Source organism: Gouania willdenowi, chromosome 11, assembly GCF_900634775.1.
Source record: "Gouania willdenowi chromosome 11, fGouWil2.1, whole genome shotgun sequence".
NCBI lineage: Eukaryota > Metazoa > Chordata > Actinopteri > Blenniiformes > Gobiesocidae > Gouania > Gouania willdenowi.
This window is the reverse complement of record NC_041054.1, coordinates 6,973,721-6,994,035: the sequence shown is the minus strand read 5'-3', so window position 1 is coordinate 6,994,035 and position 20,315 is coordinate 6,973,721. Positions and strand designations below refer to the sequence as shown.

General features: G+C 36.1%; 2 protein-coding genes across 7 annotated transcripts; one reads left to right on the top strand and one right to left on the bottom strand.

The window, feature by feature from the left end:
* Positions 1-863: 863 nt before the first annotated feature.
* Positions 864-12,888, bottom strand: tmem268 (transmembrane protein 268). 6 transcript variants are annotated; one of them, XM_028461283.1, is made up of 11 exons: positions 10,020-10,102; positions 8,484-8,536; positions 8,330-8,375; positions 6,602-6,722; positions 5,875-5,969; positions 5,684-5,791; positions 5,219-5,365; positions 4,992-5,102; positions 4,025-4,114; positions 3,688-3,885; positions 864-2,319 (listed from the first exon to the last, which is right to left on the bottom strand). In XM_028461283.1, exons 2-11 carry the CDS (start codon positions 8,495-8,497, stop codon positions 2,152-2,154), a joined length of 1,098 nt encoding a protein of 365 aa, XP_028317084.1. In that variant the 5' UTR covers positions 8,498-8,536; positions 10,020-10,102; the 3' UTR covers positions 864-2,151. The 6 variants fall into 6 exon arrangements, with proteins under 6 accessions (XP_028317084.1, XP_028317085.1, XP_028317083.1 ...); XM_028461284.1 differs by having other exon boundaries at positions 4,992-5,069; XM_028461282.1 differs by lacking the exon at positions 10,020-10,102 and adding an exon at positions 12,760-12,888 and having other exon boundaries at positions 2,152-2,319.
* Positions 11,277-20,174, top strand: neu1 (neuraminidase 1). Its single transcript, XM_028461281.1, has 7 exons — positions 11,277-11,493; positions 12,791-12,980; positions 14,372-14,634; positions 15,866-16,048; positions 17,528-17,747; positions 18,855-19,084; positions 19,158-20,174. The coding sequence occupies exons 1-6, from the start codon at positions 11,425-11,427 to the stop codon at positions 19,076-19,078; spliced, it is 1,149 nt and encodes a 382-aa protein (XP_028317082.1). The 5' UTR covers positions 11,277-11,424; the 3' UTR covers positions 19,079-19,084; positions 19,158-20,174.
* Positions 20,175-20,315: the final 141 nt, after the last annotated feature.

Here is a 20,315-nt window from a genome sequence, read left to right as displayed (position 1 = left end):
TTGTCTTCCATTAGTTTCGTAGCACTTTTGTAAATAGGGCCTTTTGTTTTTTAAGTTAACCAAAGGTTTTGTCAGTAGCACAATGGCGGAAAATCTCCTAAATGTCGGAATGAGATGTACGTGTTTCCGTGAGTTTCATGTATCAAATGACCACTTGGTCACTTTCACGCTTAAAATGCCTTCAGAACTTTCAAAGGTGAAGAATCAGTAGAGATATTTAGCCTTAGTGTGCTTCAGGTTTTTGTCGTTGTAGGTTCAAAATGCATCTTGAGAAACTTGGAAGTATACTTCAGTGGTTATCATCCTAATCATACTTATAGCATACAGTAGACAGTAAATACTCATGGAGTTTGTCGTGTACCAAAGCCACGCCCCCACAAAATAGACGCGCCTCTGATGTATAAAAAAATAACAAAACTCCCTGAAGCAAAACAAATAGAGCTTTATAATAGACAGAAGAACCTCTGCATCACTTTTCAGGCCCTTCATTCCAGGGAATGGTGTGACGTGATGAGTGCGAGAAGGGTAGGACAGAGGGGGGCATGGGCAGGACGGGAAATTAAGGTTTCTTATTGGTTCTTTCCTTTCGGACCGAATGACAGGGATTGGCCAGAGTTTTTACAGGATTCCTACAGCGGTCTGATTGTTTTTGTTCCTTTTTTATGAATACATGACCACTCTCAGGATGGAAACACCATTTCACCCATTAAAAAAAAAAAGTTTGTAGGCTACACCTTCGACTATGCCCAAACAGCATCTTGCATTAAGGGTCCCCATAAAGCCGACTTTGGTTAAGGAGACTAGAATCCTTCAGAATCATTACTCACAGATGAAGTAATTAGACTAGTTTAACACAAACAGGGTTGATAGAATACATTTATCTATTTATTTATGAACATTTCATTGGAGGATCAACCCCATGAGATGAATCAACCCATTTTCAAGGTGGTCCTCAGGATCATGTCCATAGAAAATAGAACAGAGAACAGCAGAGTAGATACAATCAAATAAAACAAAATAATACAGCAAAACCTTAGCGCGCACACACACCAGCTCTCACTATTCCCCTGACCCATCACAGAAGTACAGCAAAGTACAGTGGTTCTCAAACTGTGGTATGTGTACCACTGGCAAAATTCTTTAAGTGGGACTTGGAACCGCCTACAATTTCAGACTTTATTCATGCATGATGCGATATACTAAAGTAAAGAATTTAAGTTATCATTAGACATGGTTTTCACTTAATTTAAACATTTTTAGACGCATTTTATACCTTTTTAGGTCAAAATTTTAATCTTGGGCTCAGCATGAAGGTGCTTCTTCGAAGGTCAAGCATTTTAAGAGGGGGTACTTGGTGTGAGATGTTTGAGAAACACTGGTGTAACATATTGCATTGAACACAATACATTTCATAGTGTAACACTACATCACAAATATAACTGACAAAGTGAACACCTCTATATACATAAACGCATACATATATACACACATGCATAACATATATTGATGCTACGTAAGAAAGGCTAGAAACAAAGACAAGTACATGCTGAAGATGTGTTGCAGAGCAGTTCAGAACAGAGGAGAAGAAGAAGAAGGGAGCGAATGGATGCTGGAAGGTTGTTCCAGTTACGAGGGGCCCTAACATAGAAAGCATATATCCCAATTCCTCTGTAAGGCACTAAATATTGCGATAAGTTATTTGGATATAGAAAGTAAATACATTTAAAAATGAGATGTAGTAATCTCAAGAATACACTGAAGAAATGATGCCCTCATAACCTCTGACCTTCGTTGTCTTATTAAGAGAGACATTTCATTCATTCTGATTGTTGACATCCTGACCCTTCCCTGTACTGAGATGATCCTAACCCTTACGTGGTTTTTCAGCAGTTAATATTCAGCTACGTTGAATCGTGTCCCACATATCATGTATAACACAACAGCAAACAGGTAGAACACTGTACAATCTGTTTCAACAGCTGCAGACTCACATCGTTGGTCATTCTCATGTATTTACACAGACATGAGTTTTGGATCTGTGTGCGTTCTGCAGTTTTTTGCTGAGCCAACAAACAAACATCCAGGTGGTGCAAACATGATCAGCCCAATTAGTCCTTCACCCTGAGCAAGAGGTTTCTGCCTCTCTGCTGGTCATTGAAGGAGTTTGGTTGTGATGTACTGGCAGAGGCAGAGCGGTCCAGTGGCGCAGTGGTTCATCTGAGATCTCAGGTGGTGACGAGACACCCCAGACAGTCTTTCAGACACCAGGAGCTTCACATAGGTGGCGCTGTAGCCCATCAGGAGCTGATAGGCTTGATCCTGACAGGGATACACACTGGATTATCAGCTTTATTTAGTGAGACATAAAAGCCTGTATTATGTCATTGTAGTTCTCAAATGTCTTTTAAACATTTTAATCAGTTAGTTAGTATTATTATTTTATTTGTTTACCATTGATGCTTATTTTAGTTATCGCTCAAATATGTTTCAACTCCAACACCCCTGAATTCAAAGATAGACCTTCGGTTGTAGCAACATTTTAAGCAACAAATTGTGGTTGTACAGCTGGAGGATTAAAGCGTTAACAGCAGGTTTTCCTCAAAGTTCATGAGCAGCAGCTGTCTCACTCTAGCAGACCTAATCAAGCATTCTATGGCTTGGAAAACCAACCTAATTTGCATAAAGAGAGTTACTTCTATTGTAATTCTGTTTTCACTTGTTTTAATAAGTCGACCCTAAACAAACTCCAGATCGTACAGAACGCTGCTGCCAGACTTTTAACCGGTGCTTCAGAACATCCCACATCACCCCCATTCTTTCTACTCTGCACTGGCTTCCAGTTAAGTTTCGAATAGAATCTTAGTTCTTACTTTCCGAGCGTTACATGATCAGGACCCTCAATATATCTCAGACTTGTTGTGCCCCTACACTTCAGGGCAGGGTCTCCTAAAGATCCCAAAAACTAAATTTAAAACCCGAGGAGACCTGGTGTTCCAGTTCCAGGCTGTGGCCCCCAGACTCTGGAATAACCTGCACCAGTCTCTTCGGGAGCTCAACTGTGTGGACACTTTTAAGAAACTGTTGAAGATTTTGCTTTTAGTTAACTGGATTTTACATGTTTTATTATCCTTTTATGATGCTGCTCCTATGATGTACTGTATATGCACCCATGTTTTATTATGCTATTATGATGTTGCACTTGTATTAACTTCTCCACTGCTTTGTACAGCACTTTGTGATTTTATCTTAATAAATAAATTACTTATTTACTTACTTACTTAGTTAGCATTTTATGAAATATATATAATTATTGTCATTAAGCAGCAGAACACTTGGACCTTTGAATGGTGTAAAACAGTGCAACATTACAAACAGGGTCACTTTAATAATTAATATAAATGTATTCTGTCTGTATGTAAACATAGATTTGTAGATCAGAAAGTGGGCAACATTTTGGTGCAAAAATTGTTCGAGTTAAAAATTTACAGAGATATAGCAGTTTACAGTGAGAGCATAAAACTTAATATTACATTTTACAAATGAGATGGCAGCATTGCCACTAAGCACTGGAACATTTTGACATTTAAAATGGTGTTGATTGTTTTAGAATGGCAGAGTGATAGCGGTCAAAATATAGTCAGAAGACCACAATAATAAATATATATATATATATATATATATATATACCTGAGCAGGGAGTGATGTTTCTGGTACGAGGCTGAAGGTGGATGTGAATTTAGCGCATGTGTTACTGCAGTCTGTGCTCCCATTTCTCAGGAGAGGCCTCTGCTCGTCCACATGTGAGCCCTCAGCTTCTGGGTCTTCACAGGCTGGGACCTCCTCAGCCACCAGGACCAGATGAGACATCCTGCTCTTCAGCTTGTTCTAATGAGAGCGATCATTTCAACACCGTAGCATCAAGTTTAGGCAGGACAGTATCACATTATTCTCTATGAATATTATTTCAGCAGCAGCTTTTAAATGAATAAAGGTCGAGAAAAAAAGATGTAATGGGTTGTTTCACCTGTTTGTTGGAAGTCGCAAAGTTTTGCTCCTCCAGAGTTTCAGTCAGCGCTCTCAGACAGGGCGACATGTCCCAATACATAAAGTACAACTGCAAAGAGACCATGAGGAGGAGAATAAGACAGCATTAGAGACTCTGAAATACAAGAAACATCCCAAGATGACATGATGGCAAAGCTACTTCAATTAGAACATTTATCTTGTTAAATATAACATTTAATAAGAAATAAAACCTTTAATAACTGCCATTAAAAGATGGAGTTATTTTTTGGGGCACCGATTGTAAAGTTGTGCATGCTGAAATAAACAGCTAGTTTTTGCAACATCTAGCAAATGTGAATCTTTTTTATGTGACTTTTGACCAGATTTACAGCAATATTTGTGATTTTTTTTTTTTTTCATTAAAATATAATGAAAATTTTAAATATAAATGTTAAATCTAAATTCTGAATGATAAATTTAAATGTAAATGTTTATCTAAATGCTAAATGTTAAATTCAAATGTAAATGTTAATCTGAATGTCACGGGTGAAACTAAATATCCAGCTAATATGCAAATTCACCAGCAGTACCAACATCAAAAAGCTCATGAATGTGAACAAGCGAATGGTTAAAAGTAACATTAAAAAAATCACATACGTTTTTTTTTAAACACTGTTTGTTGCTAAATGTTGCAAAAAGTTGCTGTTTATTTTAGCAATGCGCAACTTTACAATTGGCGCCCCCTAATTACTTGGACTACAAAGTTGAGCTACAATAAACAGCTCATCTCTGTTAGCACATGTTTTTATATTAAATCCTCATATTTATCATAGAATGAAGCTCAATTATTGTCAAAGATTTATGCTAATAAACAATTTTTTTTTACACACTGTAAATTAAATAAATGTGTTTTTTTCGACATTCAAATTGACAAATTGGTCACAAGTTAATTTTTTTACACTTTAAACTCCATTAACAAAACAAACCTTCATATTTCCAGTGCAATTTTGAACCCAGTCAGCGATGCCCACCAGCAACTTGTGTTTCACCATCTTCTCGTTCACCTGGACCAACCGCACATCTAGATTTATGTTGATCTGACACAACATACACAGACAACTTCAGATTCACGTTAAGGCCTTTACGTATAAAACACAAAGTAAAGAGTTTAAAGCAGGAAACTCAGGGGCCAGGAGATGAACATGCAGTTTACCTCCTTGTTGCTGTTGTGGAGGATGAAGACGATGGCTGCAGTGAGGAAGATGGAAACCAGGCTGACGGAGAGACAAAGGACCCAGTAGTCACTAACTGAGAGGTGGAGGGTGGAGAAGACGGAGCACCACACCAGAACATACAACACCTGGAAGAGGCAGACACTGTGAAGCTGGGTCTCCTGGGAATAACGTTCAACTCAATCTATGGATGAGTACCCCACTTTGGGAACCTATGGGTCTAGAGAGAGTGACTAAAATTGAATAAATCACTTTAAATGAGAAGATTTAATAACCAATCACCCAGTTTCTTCTGTGAAATTAGTCTTTTAATTCTGCAGAGTTGGTGGAAACTTTCAGTCTGCGTCCAACACTTATAGATATTATTACAACCTCAAACAAAATTCTAATAAAAAGTTTGTTAAAGAAAAAGAGTGTAAGACTGGGAAAAGGAAGCGCAGTGTTACCGGTGCGAGTAGGAAATGAAAAAGAGCCGAGTTGAAAACCATGAATCTCCTGACTGATGGGACATTCAGGGCTGTGTTCAGAGGAGCCTCCAAGTCGCTGACGGGAATCTGAGCACCAAAAAGTGTAAATATGTCTGACTTTTGGAGTTTACTTTAGTTACTGTTTGTTCAAAGTGTGTGTGTGTTTGCACCTCAAAGCCATCCCTCTGCAGCTTGCTGCGGCACAGAGAAAGATCAAAGCTGGGATTGAACATGGAGACGCTCTGCACGGCCACAACACACTGACCTGAGAGCCAAACAGAGGAAACACACTCAGGATATCACTGTCATTGTGTAATGCATGAGCCTGAAGAAAGGAAGTGGTGCAGAATGAGTCTGTGACGGTGATGAAAGGTAACTGCTCCAGTCAGATAGTGAAGCAAAGAGCTCACACCAAACATGGTGGAGCAGCTTTTAGTTGTTATGCTGCAAAAAATGAACAAACGGCAGCAGAAATGAAGTTACAGTGAATCTTTTTTTAAACTCTATCTTAAAAACTCTCCTTGTCTCCAATGCTTATGACTATCACAGCTTTTACTGTTGATTTTAAAACTCTTTTCAAATGTTTTTTTAATTATTATTTTTGTGTAAATGTTGCATGCATTCTTTATCATGTACAACTACAAATAAATTGGCATTGTCTGTAGACCTTTAGTCATAAAAGAAGTAAGTTTTGAGCAATTTTAAGAACAATTACAGTCCCATAAAAACCCAAAAAAAGACGTTTTACTAAAAGTTCAAAACAAATCTTCCATTTTAAGATTTTCTCTGTGAATATTTTTAACTTAAAGGTGCAAATATGATATTCAGATCAGAGTCGAGTTCCACCGGATGATTTGATGAGCAAAATACTGTTACATGACAGAGAAATGCTGTTACCGTTGGACCAGCTGGATTTGCTGGTTTCAGGTTGACATTTGGTTTGTTGGTTCTGACCGTCCTCCTCACTTTCCTCCACATCGCTGATGATGCTGTTCTCCATTAGGAAGTTAATCCTTCCCTTAGAACAAAACAAAAATATCAACACCACATACAGAAATCACAAATGGCCAGATTGGCTAAAGTCAGTGAAATAACTCCCATTTCTATGGCAGCACAGTTCTGAAGCTTCTTCAACAAAATGTGGGAAAAAAAGAAATATAATCTTTAAATGGGTTTTTCTAAAAATGTGGATGTACAAAGGTTTGTGTTTTTATTTTATAAGGTGAATTAATTACATGAATCCTGTTCTTCAAAATAATTATAAAATATTTCAATCCAATGTGAATTCATGCTCATTGTCAGAATATCTCACTTATTTGGGTTTTAAATGGAGCACTTGTATCGTAATGATGTACTTGTAGCACATTTGGTTTGTTCTGGTGTGAAATAGAGAAAGTTTTGGGTTCAAACCTTGTTTAAGTCCTGAGAGTCATGTTTTAGCATTATTAAGAATTGCCCTCCACCAAGGAGGTAATATACTCTCGAGCATTTATTTTTTTTATTTTTGTGTTTGTTTGTTTGTCTGTCAGTAAGGATTATGAGCCTCACCATACGCCATGGAGGAGTCTATTATATTTTGAAGTCTGTCATCATTGGTGAAATTTCAAGAATTCATATCACCGTTGGTAATTGACCTTTTTTTTTTATTATTGAAATTTGACATTGGTTTCTCAAATACCCCACTGAGTTTCATCCAGATCGGATCAGAATTGCACATTCTATTGCAATTTCTTTTAAATTTGGGTATCCATACATTTGGACCTACTGTATAATTATGGGAACATAATTGTCTTCCTTTAAAGCGTGAATGATCATGGCAAAATGATCACTAATCAAAATAACTGTCAATATCTGGCAAAGAGGAGATTTTGCAAATGAAGAAGCCTATTCATTTAAATTCTGGCTTCACAGTAAACTATGTAAAACTGCATAAGAGTTCCTTTTCTTTTTAAAAGTGCAACTGAAAATGTATTTTGTGCCTTAACAATTGGACTTTAAAACAAATCCCACATCAAAGAAATAATATAAATAAACAAACTATGGCTTTCATTCTCTCTCTCTTGTTTCTCCCTTTCCTCTCTTACCTTGGATTTCACATGTTCTTTCTTTCTCATCTCTTTCATTTTGTCTTGGGGAAGCCAAAATGCTTCCACACTTCTGATTTAAGACACGGTAGTGCGTCCTAAATTTCATATTCTAAATATATAGCGCCCTACTGCTGTTAAAAAAGTACTGGATTCAATTTCAGAGTATCGATGTGAACCGTGACACCTTCGAATTGTCTTTTAACCCTATTAAAAATATATACAGTATATATATATATATATGACACATACACTGATTCTTTTGGGTCTGATTTATAAACCACCATACTGTTGAACTAATACATATAAAAACAAGCTTTTATAACCTTATACAATCTTTCCTGTGGTTGTTGTTAAACATTTCCACATACTTTACTACAGCTTTATCAATCCACCAGTGATGAGTGACTGCAGTGGAATCAAATAATCGTTTTTTTTAATGAAAATGCTGTAAAGCAAATGTAGAAGTCGACTGAAATGGAAAACAAAATAGGGCTAATGGAACTTGTGAATTTAAAAAAAAAAAAGTGATACTATACACCTTTGTATACTCAGCAGTGTCATCCTCATGTGTCTGAGCTCTTGTTCTGATAAACCGTGTCAAGCATCAGAAAGCAGAAGAGTCCTGCAGTCAGTCTTTATCTATTACCAACATGTTTACAACTAAACTGAAGTGAAGAAACTAAAAAGCTTACAGGAAGCTACACATATACTTCCTGTCACAGCGGTGCTCTCATTTTCTCACCATCTGCAAAACAAAAAAAACAAAAAAACACAACAGTTTATATAATTGCATTGTTTTTTATTTGCAAGACGTTTTCTTTCAGCAAACTGCAGAAAATGGTTTGGTTTGTGTCACTTTACTACCTGAGCTGCACTCTGAGACATCAGTGCAACAATGTTCTCTCTATCTCTTGGTCTATTTCCAGCTCCAGCACTGCTGCCACTGGCAGACACATAATGCAACAGAGAGGTGTGAAAACCCAGCTCTGCTCTCTCTCTTTCTTTGCACTGCTGGCCTCCATCACTACTTTTATTTATTTTTTTTCTTTCATGTGGACTGTTATTAAAGCCAATCCAATAATACAGCCTCCCTGTTGTCTGCTTTTACTGCACAAGATAGAAATCCTTAAAACATGTTAGCAGAGCTTATCAGTAAAACCACAGCTGTGCGAATGTCATCTTCAAACTAGGTGTCATAATAATAGTAGTAATAGTTAATGCACATCATTTTCCACACAACACTTTCATCCTTATTTTCCAATTAATAGTCTATTTTTTTTTTTTTGATCTCTTTTATAAAATGGAGTTAGACTTAAGTAATCCACCTTCTTTTAAGGCAATAAAAATGCTAGAAAATGAGCAAAAAATCATAACCAGAAACTAGCTAGACCATCGTTTTTCAACCTTAGGGTCGGGACCCCATGTGGGGTCATATGGAATTTAAATGGGTTATGGGTTAAAATGTCTAGTAATTGAGAGAACAAGAATTACTGATTAGAAATAAATAATATTGTCAAAAATACATTCAAAATGTTATATAGGACTATAATATAACTAAAATAGGGCAGAAAATACATTTTGAATAAACTTAGAGTCATTTTAATTATTTTTTCAAAACAGCAGTCATGACTAGACAGTTGCACCACATGATATTTGGATACTTTGAATAACAGAATAAATTACAGAAGTAATTTAGTAAGTAACATTTCTTTTTTGTAATCTAAGTGAGCGCATAAAGTATATACTAATCTTTGGTATATTTTTATGCATTTAAACCTCTCTTTAACTAAAAGAAATGCAGCTGAACCGAATATTTAGGCGTCATAATATTGACCCAAATACAATGTAACAAGCATGAGAAGTAATTTTGGACAAAAATGTCTTTAGGGCTCATGATCCACAAAAAGTTGGAAACCATTGGGCATAAATTCATAAATCGCTAATAATCATCGTTCAGAGCAGAGTTTGCTTGTATTTCTTTATTCTTCTTCTTCTTCTTCTTCTTCTTCTTCTTCTTCTTCTTCTTCTTCTTCTTCTTCTTCTTCTTCTTCTTCTTCTTATTTCTCTTATAAAATGCAAAATGTTTAAATGGTCTCTTTGTAAGCTGAAGTACAAAAAAGATGCTATGTTATTCAATATACCTGCCTTTTCTAAAAAAAAAAGTGACAATTAAAAAAAAGAAAATAAGGAAAAAGAATAAAAGGTAAAAATGAAATGAATAATCTTACCTGCACTTTAAAGTGAAATCCATTGTATAAACCCAGATGTTTTCCCTCATCATTCCAGGTTTAACTGTTCTGCTCCTCACAAGTGCAGAAAGTTACCATTGACACGCCCCTGTTTCCCCCCTGGCCCCCTCTCCCTGTGTGTGTGTGTGTGTGTGTGTGTGTGTGTGTGTGTGTGTGTGTGTGTGTGTGTGTGTGTGACTCAGATCAGCTCAGCCTCATGACTGTAGGAATGTGGTTTTTCCACTGAAACATTTCAGTTAAAATTACAACAATGCAAAACATTTAAAAAAAGATACATTATGTTCACATTTTGTCACCTTTGCAGAGATGAGTCAGGATTGTTTTTCTTTTTACATGCAGTACAGAATATAAAACAGCACAGCACTGCTTTGTTTTCATACTTTTATAAGTTTTTAGCCAAAGCTAATTTGCAAACCCATATGTATTGTCAGCATCAACAGAGTACTGCAACACTGTACAACATATGTGTCAAACTCAAGGCCCGGGGGCCAAATTAATCATTGTGTTAATGAAACTCAACAATATTTGCAGGGGCTCACAGTTATTCCGGTGCTTATATTGCATGACTGCAGTCATTTTTAATATTAAACTGGTGAAAAAAACTCAAAAGTCTTACAAAATCCTAACATTTCCCTTAAGTTATTATATAATATTTCCCTTAACTAAATAGAAATTGGTCACAAATCAAAGAAATTTAAAGTGAAAACCCTGTTGGGACTGATATATATCACTTATTGCTTGGATGTTGTCGGTTTCTTACATATTTTCTATTTTAGGTATACGCAGAAGTGCAAACAGCTACAATGATTCAAATTGCTCATTTGCTAATTAACTGCTCTGTATTTGGCCCCCTGTAATGAAATGACACCCCTGTTGTACAGTTAAAGCAGGTATGAAAGGGGAAAAGAAAACTTTTTTTGTGCACTTTATTAATACTATGGCATAACTTTTATTTTCCTAAAATTACTTCCATCAAAAATCTCCACATAACAACAAAGTGTACTTTATTTATTTGTTTATTTATTTATTTATTTATTTATTTATTTTTACTTTTATTTATTTATTTATTTATTTATTTAAATTTGAGTGCAGACCATCAGTTTTAATAAATAGATTTAACTATTAAAATGGTTAGATTAATAGAATAGGCTGGTAAGAAAATATAAAATATATATATTTTTTTTTTACATAATAGCAGAGTCCCTCAGCCCTTATTTTGAAGGAACCTGCTGCTCACGTGACCACCCGTCCTCGCTCACATGACTGATGTCGTGCCTCGTTGAGAAGTCGTTTCCGTGCTTGTTTCGCTGTTTCTTTGAATTAGCTTTTATTTACAGTCTACTTTAGGTTTATTTGAAGTACTTTTTAAACCCCGGAGTCGAACATGGACGGAGGAATGCGGCAGACTGTGTTAGTGTGGGTTCTGTTTACCGCTGTTTGCAGCTGCTTAAAGGTACGGAAACACTGTCACTGAATGACACAGGTCATAATAATTACCTAATCCTTGTTATTTACACTTTATTTACAATTAAACCTTAGTTTAATTCAGTTGAATGTATTAGTTTGTTTATTTCAATTTTTTTTTAAAAAAAGAAGCTACTTCAAGATTACGTAATAATCCAAAGATTTGATATACACTGAAATACTACAACAATTTCCCAGTTTCTCTTTAATTAGAGAGAAAAATAATGAACTAAGACTTAGCATCTACTTAAAACGGGAGGAAATACTTAAGTTTTAACATGCAAAACTTTAATTCTCTTAATTTATGCCATTATTTCATTTTTAAAATGCCATTTCTGAAAGATGTTGTTGTTTTTTTAGCCACTAACTACTTTTTACTAACCGAAACATGTTCTTAAAATTGAACAACTATGTAAGATTTTATAAAACTCCACTTTCTTTTTTTTTTTTTTTTAAATCAAATATATATTTGTTAAAAACCTCACCAAATCTACAGCATATTTAATAAAATCCTCTCTGTGACACTTGCACACATTTGTGTCAATTATTCTGTGAAAATAAATAAAGATGGTTAGTTAAAAAAAAATAAAAAATCTGATTGTATATTTGTGAGTTTGAAGTCTGGTAAATCAGATTTTGTTAGAACAGGGGAACCTCACAGGGAGAACATGCAAACTCCACAAAATGCAAGGAATGTCCTGGGATTGAACTCATTCTCAAAGCCTTCTTTACGTACATTTTAAAAAAAATGTGCATTTATAAACCAAACAAAGTATCTCATTAGCTGGAAACTTAAAAGGTATTATATTCTAGAACATTTGCCAAACAATCTTTGATTTTGATCCAAAACAATAAGATTGCTCATATTTTTTGTCTAAATAATACATTCTTTATCTATTTATTTTTTAATTGTGGGAGGACTAAGTTGTTAATACTTTATTAATAGTAAATTACATCCTTTCACATCGCATGGTCACATGACAGCACTGCAACAAGCAGACAAAAACAAGATAAAGCACATGGTGAATGATAACATGGAGAATAAAGAGCTAAGACAAATGATTTAGATATCAGCACATTTTGTCATTTTATGGAACTGAATGTGTTTGCGTTTAGTGGTCACATGATTGAATGAGCACAAACATCAGCTGACAGAAATGCACCACCTTTCTCTCTCTCTCTCTCTGGTCCAAACCTGTTTGGTCGACAGAAAGTTTTCTCTCTCACTCGCGCTATCTTATCTCTTCTCATTTACCATCTTTATGGCCTGTTCCTCCGCTCTGCAGATCGACCCTCTGGTGTACGATGAGCAGCTGCTGTGGGTGAGCGGAAGTCAGGGGGAGGTGAACACCTACAGGATTCCACTGATCACAAAGACTGTCAACGGAAGCCTGCTGGCCTTTGCCGAAGGACGGAAAGGCTCGTCCAGTGACAGTGGAGCAAAGTTTGTCGCAATGAGGCGCTCCACAGACAAAGGCATGACGATCCCAAAAACGCATAAATGCACCAAAAGGACAAAAATAAGCGTTTATGCATTAGTCATGCACTTTTATTAGCATCGGCCCACACAAGAAACATGGCAGTAGATTGTCGCCCACACAAGGTGAAAAATAAACCCACTCAGGCACAAAGTGAAAAAGCAGAGTTCACACACGTTTTGTCTCAAATCAGAGCTTCTCTTTAAAGGTGCTTTAAATATCTGCTACTTGAGATTTGGGTTTGTATACCCCCCAAAGTGGTCCATGGTCCTGTTTTCAGCGGGTAGTGGGTAGCCATTTGCAATGACAAAATACCATAGTTTTACAGAAAAAATCCTGTGCTTTAATATAAAGTTGCTGTATACCTTTATTTTTTAAAGACATGTTATTCTAGGACTCAAATATCAATAAATCAATGATAAAAAAACTTGTAAACAAATGTAGATGGTAAGAAATGCAGCTCAAAAGTCTGTTTTTATTTCCATCATAAACACTTTTTGTTTTGTCGATCGGTCTGAAAGGTTTTGCGCATTGCATTGTGGGATGTGGAGTCCCCTAAACAGATGCATAGAAGTGTTTTTACTTCCTTCTAACAGGGGCTAATACAAGAAATCACGGTAAGAATTAAGTAAAAAGACTGCTATGCCACTGTCTAAATGGACTCCACATCCCACAATGCAAAGTGTGAAACTTTTCCAACAAAGTCACTAAACTGAGTGTTTACAGTGGAGATCAAAACAGACTTTTGAGCTGCAATTTCAACTTTCTACATTTGTTTGTGATTAACTGATCTATTATTGATAATATTATTGATGATGTATTAATCTACGAGGCCTACACTATGTATGCATGAAATATGGTGAACAGAGGGTAAAAGTGACAATAATGGGTCTATATATGTGACATTAGGTGGAAAAAGTGATGGAATGGGTTTATGAATGTCTTGAAAGTGGAGAGAAAAAATGTGCAGAAGAGGCATTGAAATATAAAGTAGAAATGGGAGTAATGTAGCAAAAATGCTTTAGTAGGAGCAAAAATATGGCAAGAACAAGTGATGAAAATATGTTAAAATATGGCAAGTTTGGTGTAGTTGCAGAAAAAAGGTAAAAAAAAAAAAAAAAAAACAAGCAAAAATTGGCTCAAATTGTTCAGAAAATATTCTTAGTTTCTTGGAGGCGACCCTTTCCGGTGTCTCACGACTCCAAATGTGGAGTCCTGACCCCTAGGTTGAGAATCCCTGGGTTACAGATTCCTTTTTACGTGATGAAGTTTTACAACAATTAGAGGTTTGATAAAAAAAAAATGCTTGGTTATGTGACGAGTGCCGTGATCTGACTTTGTATTATTTTCCACTATATAATTAAAGTTTTATCTCTGTATCTCCTTCAGGAGCAACATGGTCACCCACTAAATTCATTGTGAATGACGGGACGATGCCGGACGGTTTGAACCTGGGCTCTGTGGTGGTGGACGAAGAGGTTGGATCGGTGATCCTGATTTACGCTGTCTGCTTCCATCTGCACCAGTGCTACCCAGCCAGCACCATGATGCTGGAGAGCAAGGACGATGGGCTCAGCTGGAGCGCTCCCAGGAACCTGTCCCTGCAGCTCGGCAACAGAAGGTTCTGTCCAGGACCAGGCTACGGCATCCAGGTCAGACAGTGAGCACAGCTCAACAAATGTAAATTATCTGTCAGTTTGGATCATAATAGCAATACAATAAATACAATTAATATTACTCCTAGGGTTGCAAAAGAGTGGAAAATTTCCTATAAATTTTGATGGGAATTTGGGGAATATTGAAAAATAAAATAAATAATTAACCAGAAATAATAACTGTATCATATCAAACAATAAATATTAGTGTCCACTCAAAATAGTTAAATTAAAAAATATAACGTTTTAACTAGGGTTGTCAAATTTTTGGAATTTTCAAAGTTGGAAACTTTCCATTGTAATTAACATGAATTAACAAGAAATTTTCAAAATTGAAAGTTTGCACTTAACAGAGGGTGTGAAATGTAGTTGGGGGGGAAATATATATATTAGCAGCATCTCAAATTCCAACATCAGTGTTTTAAAATCACTCTCAATTTCCGGTTAATTCCAATACATAGTTTCCATGAGAAGTTCTCTTTTTTTTCAAGTTTCCCAAGATGGATTTGCAACCTACGACAAAAACCTGACGCGCACTGAGTCTAAATATCTACGTTGCTTCTCCTCCTTAGAAAGTTCTGAAAGCATTTAAGGATCACAACATGTGGTCATTTGATCCATAAAACTCACGGAAACACATTTCATGCCGACATTCCGGAGACCCGCCATTGTGCTAGTGACAAAACCTCCGGTTAACTTCAAAACAAGAGCCCTTTTTACAAATGTGTTCAAAAACCTAATGGAAGACAAAAAGAGATGCTTTTGTTTTGAAAAGGAGACGTTTGACTTTTAGCTTGAAGCCGGTCCCAGGACAATTTTACTTTCCGCTGACATGCATCATGGGGCGGTTGAGTATGACTAGTGTGCCCACTGTGCATACTTCAAATATGTCTCGTAATAGTACACATCTGGGCATTTCTCGCATACTATTTAATCTAAATGCACTACATACTAATTTTGACTTCAGACTTAGTATGAGTAGTACGTTAGAATGCAATTTCGAACACAGCCTACATGTAGAGTTAACCTATGATGACACGTTAAAAAATAGATTCTTGGGAGAAATATTGAGTTTTAACATTGTCACATTTATTTATATATATATATATATTTATATACTGTATATATATATATATATAAAGTTTTTAAATCGCAATATATTGTGATTCCAGATTTCTTTTAGACGACCATTACCATTGTGTGCTGTGTGTGTTTCTTGCTCATACAGAAGCGCTTGGATCCAGCGAAGGGCAGGTTGATCGTGTGCGGCCATTCCACACTGGAGGCTAATGGCGTGTTCTGCATCCTGAGTGACGACCACGGACGTACCTGGTACTTCAATGACCCGCTGAAGAGCATCCCCTACAACCATAAGAAAAGCGCTCAAGATTTTGACCCCGATGAGTGTCAGGTATATTTTCAAATTGCTTCTGTCAATGAGGGCTCAAAACAGACACAGACACACTCCCTGCAGCCTTCAGAAGCACTTTTTTTAATCCGCCAAACCCTGATTTGGCTGGAAGAACTGTCCATCCGCCAGGGACACTCACACCTTCTATAAGAGGGAGGGCGGATGTGCAGTTCCTCATTCAAAATAAGCACCTCTTCTCCCTCGTTTAAGCAAGAAGGGTTGTCTGGTGGGACTATGAAGTGATATTGGTTTTTGCACGCCCACACAAAAAAAAGCTTTGAAGACCGAAGTCGTTTAGCAGCAACATTTGTGCATAGCTCAGAGCTGTGCAATAGTGAAAACTGCATAACTGATAACGGTAATAATTAAATCAGTCAACATGAAAAAAGCAGATAGATGGAAAGACGAGTTCCTAGAGCATCCAATCTGGCCCCCAGAAGCAGTTAATAATGACAGAAAAAACATGAGTCATTCTGTAACTGACCAAACACCAGAGTTGTAGGGATCTCATACTCTTCAAATTCAGAAAATCAATGAAACTCCGAAACATTTGCAGGGACTCACATTTTCCTGGTCCCTAAATCATACGGATATCTGTCATTTATTGCTCAGCTATTGTAGATACATTACCTACCTAATAATATTTTATAATCATGTTCTGAGGCTGCCCTCTTAAGGCCAGTAAATAACCTGCAGGGAAGCGACTATGATCATTCTCTGTGTACATTTATTTTGTCTCTTTTATAAAGTTCTTACAAAGAAAGTGTATTACACTTGGCACAATAAACTTTGCTACTTTGAAATCCTTCCACAATTAGGAAGTGAATCCTTGTCGAGTGACCATCCTAACGTGATTTGTCTACATTTTTAAAATTGCCGTGAACCAGTTCCGATCATATGTACATACACAGCCTTAAGCAAAAGGTCAGCTCATTAATGTCATTCCAAGAAGCTGCAAAACAAACTCTGGTCCAGCATTTCCATCAGCAAAGTTGGAGCTGGTCCGGAACAAAGCTGCCCGAGTGGCTCTGTCATGTGGGCACAGGTCATATGTCGTTAAAATGCATCAAAATCTCATTTGAGTTGAAGTTAAAAGCAGATTATTATAAATAAAGCTTTCCTTCAGTACAGAAACACGTCATTAGTACAGCGCTCAGTAACATCCAGAGATATGCATGAATGGCATTCATTACCAAATTACATTAAACTAATAATAATAATTAAAAAGAAATCCCTACAGATATGTTATTTATGAAGAAAATTAAGTGCCAAACACTAATTCTAATTCTTGTTGATGATTTTGTTTGAGTTGTAGTTGTTATGTCTGTTCTGTTGGTGTTATGTGATGATTATTTTCATTGTATACATTGTATTGTCATTGTGTAATCTGTGGACCCCAGGAATAAAAGATTAAAGTTAATGCGTAAGCTAATGGGGATCCTAATAAACAAATAAACATCCATTCCTGTGCACCTGCAGCCTGTGGAGATGTTGAACGGCAGCGTTGTCATTAACGTGCGCAACCAGAACGGCTACCACTGCCGCTGTCGGATCATCGTGCGCAGCGACGACGGTTGCCAGACGCTGCCTGTCGAGAACCTGTACTTTGACAGCAATCTGGTGGATTCTGCAGTGGCAGCCGGAGCTTTGCTGAAAGATGGAGTGCTCTTCTTCACCAACCCTTCTGACGCAAAAAGCAGTAAGAACCATCCATCCATCCATTCATCCATTCATCCATCCATCCATCCATCTATCCATTGTATCTATTTCAGTGCTAAGGCACCAAACAAGCAGCTCTCTAAACACTGCACCACATTTTAGCTTTATTGTCTATCTACTGCCACCTACTGGCCTGTAGAAGAGCATAAATTACTCTGCCCATGGATTTCACTGGTGATAATCCCTAATCGTAAATGAATTGTAACAACCCTTTTTTTTTTAAAAATATATTATAATTTGACAGTTTTACCCCCAAAAAACAGATGTTCTCTACTGGCACACACATGCTGTGGTTGAAAAGCATTTTTTTGTGCTTGAAGTAAATTTTCAGCAGGAATTTTGTACAAACTCTAATATGACGGCACATTAAAATAAAATTTAAAAAAATCTGCGCACTACGAGATTAAAGTTGTAATATTTTGAGAATATAGTTGTAATTTATGAGAATAAATTTGTAATTTATGAGAATAAATTTGTAATTTTATAAGTCATAATTTTGTGAGATTAAAGTTGCAATATTTCGAGATTAAAATTGTAATTTTATGAACATAAAATTGAAATACAAACAGGATCTTTTCTGTGTTGTGATCACTCTTGCGTTATGGAAAATGTGGAACATTAACAGATTATGCTTCTCTTTAGGTTTCACACATGGCGAAAATATTACAACTTTAATTTCGAAATAGTACGACTTTAATAAAATTACAATTTTTTTTTTCTCAGAAACTTACAACTTTAATCTTACAGTGCTCCGATTTCTTCTTTGTTATTTCTAATATGGCCCTAATACGCCGTCGTATTATCAACAAAACAAACAAACAAATCCTCAGAAGTTTTTTTTTAATCAAGACCTGGTCAAGATTTGCAGGAAAACATTCAAGACAAACATAATCTGTGTTTAATACATGTTTGTATAGCAGTGAGGATTCCTTGCTAATCTGTCTTCCCTGTAGTGATGCCTCACAAAGTATTTTAAAATTCACATTATTCTACCTGATAACTTGGTTAAAATCATCTTAAAATGTTGACTCAGAATTGGTGACACACTGCGTGCATACAATCCCTTGATTTGTTTGATATCCCACAGGAATAAACCTAACCTTACGATGGTCACTGACAAGTGGAGATACTTGGGAGAAACAGGCTTTTCAGATATGGGCGGGGCCAAGCGGTTACTCCTGCCTCACGTCTCTGGACAGCGACTCCGTTGAGGACAAGAAATACATCTATGTCATTTATGAGAAGGGCCATAAGGATTACTTTGAAACTGTTTCTTTTGTTAAAATCCACCTGTACAATGGGAAACAGTGAGTAAAGGTAAGAATACACAGATTTATTACACTAAACTGATTCTCCCCTGTTTATACTCAGCCTTGTTTCTGTCACACAGGTTGAAACAATGAAGGGAAAGGAAACAGCATGTGATGCTAGTGATGCCAGCAACTTTCTCAGGGCCAAAGACTCATCTTTGATAATATTCTTTTAAGAAACGACCTTGATATGTGATGCAGTCACCCACAAAACACTACATTTTCACATTGGATTTTTTAAATGCTCTCACATATTAACAAATATTGAGTAAAGCATTTTTTCTTCCTCATTTAACAGCTACATGCCACAGTGTCGTCTTAAATTTGTGATTTTTCAAGTCTAACCAGGGAAATGTTGAAAAAAAGTAATTGAGGGGCTGTTTTAAAAACAAATTTTATGAATTTACACTAAACTAGAGACACACAAAATGTGAATATAGGTTATTTTAACATTTTATTGTAAAACCTTTTTTGCAGTGTGTCATTTAACAACAATTTAAATGACAAAAAATGTAGAGATTTTCAGCACCCCAGGTCTAAATGCAGTGTACACTGAGATAATGTCCTTTTGTACTGTTCGGCCTTTGATGACATCATGCTCAGGTCTGTGCTTGTGAATTTAGCCTTTCTGACTTGGCTGTGCTTTCAGGTCTCGTAAACAGAAATTGTGTCGAATTTTTTTGTCTTAATGCTGCAGCTGAATGTGCTGATTTATACTTGATGCAGCAGTGAAAGTTTGTAGCTTTGAATCATTGGGAGCTGTGTGTGTGTGTGGTTTTATTATGGGAGCGAAAATTTGAGTTCACACTAGTTGTAAAATACAAAAATTGTATTTTATTTTTCTCATCAGTTCACACTTATGCCTGATTTTATTGTCTTTATGTTCTTTTGGGGTTTTTCATGTTGAGTAAGGGATAATGAAGGATTGCTAACATTTTGAATTCTAATCAGCCATAAATGAGACACTTGTAAAGATGTTTTTATTTTTGATGCAAGTTTTATGTTTTCATTTGAAAAAGGGAATTGTGTGTATTAGACTTTAAGTAATTTAATTCTACATTGTATTATTTACTGTCTTTTTGCCAAAGAGTACATTTTTGTAAAATGTTTGCCTTGATTTTTATTGTTTTAGGTTTTTTAAATAAACAAAATAAAAATAAAAACGTATTACATGATTTATTTAAGGTACATTTGATGGTATACAATGGTTAGCAATGCTGGTTCTGATCTAAAAGATC